Source organism: Rutidosis leptorrhynchoides, chromosome 3 (assembly GCF_046630445.1).
Source record: "Rutidosis leptorrhynchoides isolate AG116_Rl617_1_P2 chromosome 3, CSIRO_AGI_Rlap_v1, whole genome shotgun sequence".
NCBI classification, from domain to species: Eukaryota; Viridiplantae; Streptophyta; class Magnoliopsida; order Asterales; family Asteraceae; genus Rutidosis; species Rutidosis leptorrhynchoides.
In genome coordinates, this window is record NC_092335.1 from 676,417,987 (window position 1) to 676,427,477 (window position 9,491).

The window sequence follows — 9,491 nt, forward strand, 5'->3', positions numbered from 1 at the left end:
CCCCAAACTCTCCAAATCAAACATTTTATTCATATTGAGTACTCACTTTTACTTTGTACATGTGCCAAATAAATTGTACATCATGGGGAAAAAGTTGTACATCATCCTTAAAAGATTGTACATTGGCCAAATATGATATTTAGTGAAATGTTGTTGATGATTTTTGCCGAAAGATTGTACATGGGCCATTAGGCCACTTCCAAGTTAAGCAAGGACGCAACGTGCCTCTTGCTCCCTTGCTCCCAGGTGGAAGCAAGGACGCAACGTGCCTCTTGCTCCCAGGTGGAAGCAAAGACCTAAGATGCCTCTTGCTCCCAGGTGGAAGCAAGGTGCCTCTTGCTCCCTTGCTCCCGGGTGGAAGCAAGGACGCAAGGTGCATCTTGCTCCCTTGCTCCCAGGTGAAAGCAAGGACGCAAGATGCCTCTTGCTCCCAGGTGAAAGCAAAGTGCCTCTTGCTCCCTTGCTCCTAGGTGGAAGCAAGGGAGCAAGATGCATCTTGCTCCCTTGTTCCCAGGTGAAAGCAAGGACGCAAGGTGCATCTTGCTCCCTTGCTTCCACCTGGGAGCAAGGAGCAAGGCACCTTGCTCCCAGGTGGAAGCAAGGGAGCAATAGGCACCTTGCGTCCTTGCTTCCACCTGGGAGCAAGGGAGCAAGATGCACCTTGCGTCTTGCTCCCAGGTGGAATCAAGGACGCAAGGGAGCAAGAGGCACCTTGCTCCTTGCGAGGGCAAATTGGCAAAAAAAAAAATGGGCTCTCACGCAAAAAAAAAGGTAGAAAAAATGGGCTTTTTGGTGATAATCCCTAGTAACAATACAAAATAGTAGTCTGCTAATCTGTAATTTTAACTAGCATAAGTTAACTAGGAGTTGTTACGGGCAAAATGATTATCGTTGTACAAAACTAAGGAGTATTTTTATTGCTAATATATTTTACTCAAATTATGCTTAACTATACTATATTAGCACGCAAAGGTTTGAGATAATATATTTTTTTGTATGTTAGATACATTGAAGATAACATATTATAAAAATATATGATGTGAAACAAAAGATATATTATATAATAAAAAGATGAACTATTAAATGGGTCAAAGGGCTAATGAAAGTTGCTTCTAAACATGGAAGGGTATCTTCCTTATAAACAACTTTAGCAACTTAATTTATACAGTATAATTAAAAAATTGATTTTTTTAAAAAGAGTCATTTATGAGACAATACTGTAATGTAATTATTGATACCAAAACATAAGCTTATGTTTTGGTTGCTTGTAATTATTAAATATACATGTTTAGTTGTGTTAGTCTTTAGCGTTTGTGGTGTAGATTGCTTCGATCTAGTTCTGTTGTAGTGACCTTATGTTTTGGTTGCTTGTTTTGGTTTAGCTCGGTAGTTTGGTTTTGTAAGAGGTTTCATTTTTCGATGAACTTCCTATCTGTTATATAAATTTTTCTGTTTTTCCTTAAAAAACTATAAAATATTGATACCAAAAGTATATATATTTAATTAGAGAGGTCATGAACAATTAATGGCAATTGGATTTCAAATCATGTAAAACTCGATTTTTTAAAACGATAAATAATAAATGTCATAATTATAAGAAATAATTGTGCCGTTGGTCCCTCCATTTTATCCCAAAAAGCTAACAGCGTCCCTCAAGTTTTTTTTTTGGCTTTCAGTGTCCCTCTATTATCACCTTTTTTGATTACGCATCCCTCCGTCAACTTTCTGTTAAAAAAGTCCGTTAAGTCATGCCATGTGCCTTGCATGTGAGGGTAAATTCGTCTTTTTACTCTTTCTTCACTAAAATCGAGGGACCACCGGTGCAAAAAAAATGAAAATCTTATAATTTATATATATTTTTATCTATATATTTATTATATAATTTTGGTATTTTAAATACTAAAGATATACCAAACATATCAATCATCTTCATCATCTACCAAAATTCATCAACTCCGTCAGCAGCTTTGACTCCAACTTCGGCATCGTTGACGGTTTAATCACCATCACCATCCTTTTTTCTTCCTTTTTCATCTATTGAAATCTTCTTAGTTTCAGTGTATATGTTTTTTCTTTTAGATCCAATTTAATTTTTTGGTGTAGATCCAAACTGATTTTAATTTTTTAGATCCAAACTGATTTTAATTTTTTCATCTCTTCATAGTGGGTTTTATGTTGATGATGATGGAGACAACAGAGGCAGATTCAGTCAAGGGTTTCGATGACACCCCGAAACCAGATTTACCAACATCAAACCATGTTTCACCAATCTTATAAAGTCCATCATAAACATACACTTTCCCGCTGATACTACCTTCATACCGAAATTCACGAATCACCCTTACCTCAATTCCATAATGCATACTTCTTTCCATAACAAGATTCCCACCTTCTAGTTTCTGATGAACCAATTGTCTTGAATTTATATCTTGTCCACCATGACCAGTATAAACAATAACATCACCAACATCTTCATCGTCTTCATAACCACCTGAAACAATCACACTTGTAGCAAATTATTACCATTCTCGAGGATGCAAAATTGGATTCAAATTATTACTACTAGAATTAGAATTAGGGTTAGGAAGGAAATTATTATAATTATCATAATTTGAATTTGAATTAGAAGGTGGCGTCGGTGGTGGTTGGATATCAATCTGTTGTACGTCAATTGGTTTCGATTTAGGTTCGATTTTAGGGGTGATGATGAAGGTTGAAGCAGCAGAAGTGGTTGTGGTTGTGGTTGCGATATTAGGAGTCAGATGAGGAGGATCAGGGTAAAGATTCAGATCTATTAACGAAGCCATTTTTAATCGGTTTTAGTTTCAGTTACAAAATAATTAGATGAGATTAATTGAAATGGGATTATGAAGAAACAAAGAATTGAAGTGATAATAAAAGGTGTTCTGAGATGGAAACAAAGATTTAGGCTCGATTTTAGGGGTGATGATAAATTAAAAATATATAAATTATAAGATTTTCATTTTTTGCACCGGTGGTCCCTCAATTTTAGTGAAGAAAGAGTAAAAAGGCGAATTTACCCTCACATGCAAGGCACATGGCATGACTTAATGGACTTTTTTAACAGAAAGTTGACGGAGGGATGCGTGATAAAAAAGGTGATAATAGAGGGACGCTGAAAGCAAAAAAAAACTTGAGGGACGCTGTTAACTTTTTGGGATAAAATGGAGGGACCAACGGCACAATTATTTCTAATTATAAAACAAAAGCAATCTTTTGTAGAGTGCTCATGTGGCGCTTATCAACTTATGGTCGCGGGTTTGAAACCCGGTGGCCTTTTTGTTTTTTCATTTTGAGTTGGAGAAACTAAAAATTCGATTTATTTAAATGATAGATAAATTATGTCGTAGTTAAAACACAAAAGCATCAATGGATGAATGGTTAGGCGTCTTTCACGTACCTGATGGTCGTCCGTTTGAGTCACAAGAGCTTTTTTTTTTCAAATTATTTCTTTTCTTTACAAAAATATTGCGGTGGCTAACCTAAAATTTATTCGTATTCATTCATAATGTATGGAGAGGAATAAAGTACTCAACATTTAATGCTAAATTTATCTATATATATATTTTTTTTGGCAAAAAATGAAAAACTTAAATAGAACTCAGGCCTTTCATCAAGGATGAAAGACCCATCAAAGAACATGATACAAAACCGACTCGAACAACACCCCGTCCAGAGAAAACATAATCGAACTACACTACCAACACAAAAGTCCTATAACTATCTTTGAACGAGCCGCAATCGAGCAAAACTACACAAATACAACAATAGCAAACCCGCTGGTAAAATCAATAAATCTTACCCGCGGGCACGGGTACGGGTAAAAATTTATACCCGCCGACGGGTCGTGGGTATATACTACCCGTCACGGGTAAAACCCGACCCGTGAATACATGAGACTTTTCTTAATTTACCCACAAATTAATACTTACGATTATTAAATTTAAAATTTTACTAGTATTTGAATAATCATTTAAAATATAATATTATATACAAGTAAAAAACTTAATTTTCACGTCATTATACATATAGCTTGTAAATATGGTTTTATAATTAATAAAATTATTTAGATTTTCTAATTGAAAGTTTCATATTATTATTACCCGCGGGTCACGGGTTTCCGCGGGTCACGGGCATGGGCGAAAAGTTTTTACCCGTGAGCGGGTAACGGGTCTTAACGTGCATAAAAGAAACCCGACGGAAGCGTCGTGGGTATATAGAACCCGTGTCCGTTACCCGCAGGCGCCATCCCTAACACCTACAAACAACAAAATAAAAACACCAAGAAGCTAAATGTCGCATCTATCGCCTTCTTACCTAGATGGTAATAGTTTTGCTATAACCCATAAACGATGAGTCGACTCATTAATTTATAAGATGCTATTTCGGAATATAAAAATGGACTCGTATAACGGTAAATTATTGATTATTAAAACACAATACTACTAATTGTAAGATAAATAAATTTTTGTAATTGAAATTATTTGATAAAAGAATTTTAATGATTAAATTGCTTGATAAAACGTATTTTTGAGATTTGATGCATGGAAAAACATATAAATTAATGGATTATTATATAAGATTTTCAAAACTTTTTTTAACGGCGATATCTACATCGAATACTCTCATTTGTCACCCACAGACGCGTTAGGAGGAAACCCAATTTGCGACGATGTTGGCAATACCGTCGAATGTTGGTAAAACCCCTCCGAGACCTTCCCAAATCGCATTGATGTTGACATTACTATCAAAGGTTGGAAACTCTTTGCTTGGAGTGAGAATCGAACGTGGGTTAGCATTAACCCAAGTTAGATCTCACTCTCATACCACTCAAGCCAAGCTTCGGTGGTATAAGATTTTCAAAAATTTGAGCCCTTTCATAATTTTGAGATGTGTTTGATTGCACATTTTGCACATGCTTTGGTACCTTTGGATAGATGTTTCATAATCTGAATAGATTAAGGTTCTAATTGAACGTCATTCTGAATGACAAAAATCTATTTAGTATTTGATAATTATTCTAAATGATAAGTAATGTAAAATTGCTATATAAACTCTTTACATGAATGGAAAAAAAATATTCCGTATAATTGTTTGATAAATATTCATTTAAACTAGATTTGTGGTTCCCTCTTTGCGGCGGATAAGTGTCATTTTAACGCTACTATATCGTTAGACAGTTTTCGGCCTGAAAGTCATCAAAATGTTGTCCACTCTTTCCAGACCATTTACGCAATGGCCGGCAACTGTTATGGTAATATTCTACTATATAAATGAAATATATATAAACAACTGGATATATGTTACAGTCTGGGTTGCAATGCTCAATTTAACAACAAAACGAATCAAAACAAATTAAGTTTTGAGGCTTCTAAACAAATTACTTATTCGGCAAAACCTTATGGTCCATATAATTTTAGTAGGTATTTTAAAAGATAAAAAATCAAATAATATATAGTATATTGAAAAAGGTGATTATTTACCTATATTTTTTTAGGCTTCTATTACGATATGATTGTATTAGTAAATTGGAATTCGATTTGTATGTATTTGAAAAAAAAAATGTATTTGCAAAAAAGAAAAAAAAATTGCTACATTGCTACAGTACTGCTACAGTATAACAGTATTTTTGATGACGTGGCGGGGTGTGATTGGTGGGTGATTGTCTTTATATATATATATATATATATATATATATATATATATATATATATATATATATATATATATATATATATATATATAAATGGTGTATTAAAAAATGCATGTATTTAATGACAAATGATAACTTTGATTATGAATAATACTAACATATTAGTTTATTTTATTCAATACTACTTGTCATTTAAAGGTGATATAAGGCCACTTCTTATAAAGGTGATATAAGGCTACTTCTTATGTACCGCCACCGACCCGTTAACGATTTGTGACCCGATAATATTGATTGGTAGTTGTCAGTTAAATGATCCGTTAGTGAGTGCTCCAACGGAAATATCAAATGTGCAATTGGGCCCCTGACTATTTTATTTAATTTTAGTACATGTACACCCTTTTTATGTGTTTATTAATATTTTAATAATTAAAACTTAAATGGGTTAAAGTTTGAAATGGAGTGTAAAATAGTTAGGGTTTAGTGAAAAGACAGTGAAAGGAATGTTAAAGTGTTTGTACTGATGTGGTGCTGATGTGAAGGAGAGAAGTTCAATGAAAATGGAGAAGGATAGTAAATGGCCTAAGAATGCTGTGAAAACTAAACTATTAATTTAAAAAACACATATCTCAAGTTGAAATCATCTAATTAAAAGGCAAATCAAACACTCTCAGTTTTAACGTACGTGAATAGAAGGTAAGACAAAAATAAGTTGAAAAACTAAAAACGAAAACGCCTCTTTATTTCCTGTTAGTATAGACCCCTTTGACCATGGGCCAGGTGACAATGCTTAGCACCTTTAGTTGACTCTTTCAAGCTAATCAACTCTATAAATACCAAATAAGTGTGTCTCTTCTACATTCATCGTTCAAAATTTTCAAAAACCACAAACTAAAAGCATCACCACTTGTTTATATTCTTGCTATTAATAAATAAAATTATTAAGTGACGATCGAAATGGCTAGCACTAAACTGATCGCAACTTTGATCATTAATCAACTAAGTGTTATTACTAGGTAAATACTCTTCGTTACAATTGTATGTTTAGTTGTTCTTTTTTAAAACCTGACACTTCTTATTAATCTGCTACCGTATATAGCCCAGTTTTTCATGTGTCACGCTCAATAGATAAAAGTGAACTTTTTATGTACGAAATTTTACACATATAATATTAAGTCTAATAATATTAAAAAAGAACGACATACCATACCGGTATCACTAAAAATAATGGAGATGATTCTCACACACTACTTTCTGATCCATCTACAATTTTATTTCATAAATTCACAGTTATACTCCTAAATTAACCTAGGGAATTGAACTTATATTATTATTCTAAGTATAATTAAGGGTATAATAATATATTAGATGTAGATGGATCAAAAAGTGGTGTATGAGGATCTCCTCCCTAAAAATAAATGTATATTTTAGGCTCATTGAATATTGAGCCCTATTGGATATTGGCCTGTACGATCGCATATGTTGTGTACCCCAATATCCAGCTCCGCCCGTTTGTTAATTTTATGATCCAACAATAATGTTTTTTGTTAAATTGTATAGACGTGGATTCAGTTCAGTGACACAATGGAGTGTAACCGGAAACATGAGGGGAAGTGGAGTTGCGATAATGAAAAAAGGAAGTGAAGAGTCGAAGAAATCGACTCCATGGGTTCCAGATCCCGTTACAGGTTATTACAAGCCTGAAGGTCAAACTAACCAAGTTGATGCGGCCGAGCTACGTGAGCTGCTTCTAAAACAAAAAACTCGTGGACAATAATTGAGTTAATTGAATGTTTGATACGTTAAAAGATGAATATGAAGTAAGAGGATGAAACTGTGTCACCAACCATACTTCAGAAACAAGAAATAAGTGCAGATAACAAGATTTTTTTAATCTCAAATCACATCACATTAGTATGAAATTTGTTGTGATAATGTCTGTTTGGAACTTTCGATATTCACTCTGTAAGATCCATTACAGCTTAAAGTAGCTACTATTAGTGAACTCTAATCCTTCATTGAGCTCATGTTATGCCATTCAGTTACTTTTAAATCATGTATATGATAATAGATATTACACAATTACAAACACAATCTTCAGCTAAAACTAACTATCAATCATCATCCAGATTCAAGAAACGCTACGAATTCAGACACGAAAACATGACAAAAGCATCCAAAACAGACTCAAATCGTTCTTAATCTATCAGCTTATCAATAAACTCTTAAACGGCATCAAATTTACTTTGTACCTTCTAAGCAAATTCAATAAACTGATAAGTAGTGCATATAATAAGCTAGAACATAACATTTATTTGCCTTTTTATCAAGATCAACCTTAACAACCATTGGTCATCTAAACAAATATAGATCAAACATAAAAAATACAACGAAATGCAACTCAAATTGCAATTGGGTGTCTCTAAACTGATCCTACATTACAGACTTATCAGCTTACTTTTATAAGCCTTTTCAAATTTGAATAAACCCATAAGCTCGTAAACGAGCGAAAACCTGCTTAAACGCTAAACCCTAAATCCTAAACAGAGGAAACGACCGATTTCTCCCAATCTTCAATTGACTAAATTCACCATCACCAGCACCATTACAATCCATACCACATCCACATTGGGGACAATCTTCAAAATTACCAATCGGAAAACTAGCAGAAGCAATCCCAACTGAAAAACCTAACTCACTATCCGTAGTATAAACTTCAACAATATTTAACCAAAAGATAAACACTTTAACACTAACTCCGGTTAAATTCTTTAACTTGCCGTTAGATATAACTCCACTAATTGTTGATTGATATTTCAGATCATAAGTACCTTCTAATTTAAAACTACAAGTACCGTTGAAAAAGGCTTTGAATTGTCCTGTAGATTCATCGAGTTCGTAACCTGTGACGTCGATTGGGAGTATGCCTTTTGGGAATCCGTACGATTCGATTACTTCGTAGACAGTAAGGTTGTTGACGGCGGCGTTGGTGATGGAGGTGGCGATGAGGATTGAGATTGTGAAGATGATGGTGATCGATGACATTGTTGTAATATCTTGATTTTTGATCTTAGGGTTTGATGGGTTTTTAAATTTGGGGGTTTTGGTGTGCACGTGGTGCGGTGATAAAGAGATTGAGAGGTGGATAGCTTAACGACGTTATTAGGGTGTTCTCAATGGTGACACACTTTCTCTTCAGGATTAGTTGTTACATCAGCACTTTTTTTCTAGAACTAACTAAAGACTAAACACTACTAACAATGACATACTTACTCAAATAATTTGAGATTCACTATACTAATTAATTAATTAAATGTACAACTAAAGAAGCAAAATGTACCAAACATATAACAAGATTCCTACGTCCACAAATCTGTGATGACCCGAAAATTTTCGACTAAATTTAAACTTCAATCTTTATATTACTCCGACACGATAAGCAAAGTTTGTTAAGTTGAATCTCAAGGATTTTAAAACTGTGTTCATACATTCATTTAACCTCGACCAAATTTCGACGATTCACGAACCAATATATAAATAAATATGATTATATATATATATATATATATATATATATATATATATATATATATATATATATATATATATATATATGTATATATATTATAACTTGAGAACGTTAATAAGGTATTAGATGTATAATACTTTACATGAACGTACTTTGTTTCAATATAAGTTTATTATATTTATCGATGAGATTAAAAGATATTTACAAAGTCCCTTATGGATCATGTTATTATTACAAGTCTCTGTTACGAGGCCCACGTTGATTTGAGAAATCGTTTCTTTTTAACGGTAT

At 33.5% G+C, this 9,491-nt stretch overlaps 1 protein-coding gene across 1 annotated transcript; it reads right to left on the reverse strand.

Moving 5' to 3' along the window:
- Positions 1-7,960: 7,960 nt before the first annotated feature.
- LOC139899409 (uncharacterized protein At5g01610-like) lies at positions 7,961-8,730 on the reverse strand. Its single transcript, XM_071882237.1, has one exon. It carries the CDS (start codon positions 8,714-8,716, stop codon positions 8,204-8,206), a length of 513 nt encoding a protein of 170 aa, XP_071738338.1. The 5' UTR covers positions 8,717-8,730; the 3' UTR covers positions 7,961-8,203.
- Positions 8,731-9,491: the final 761 nt, after the last annotated feature.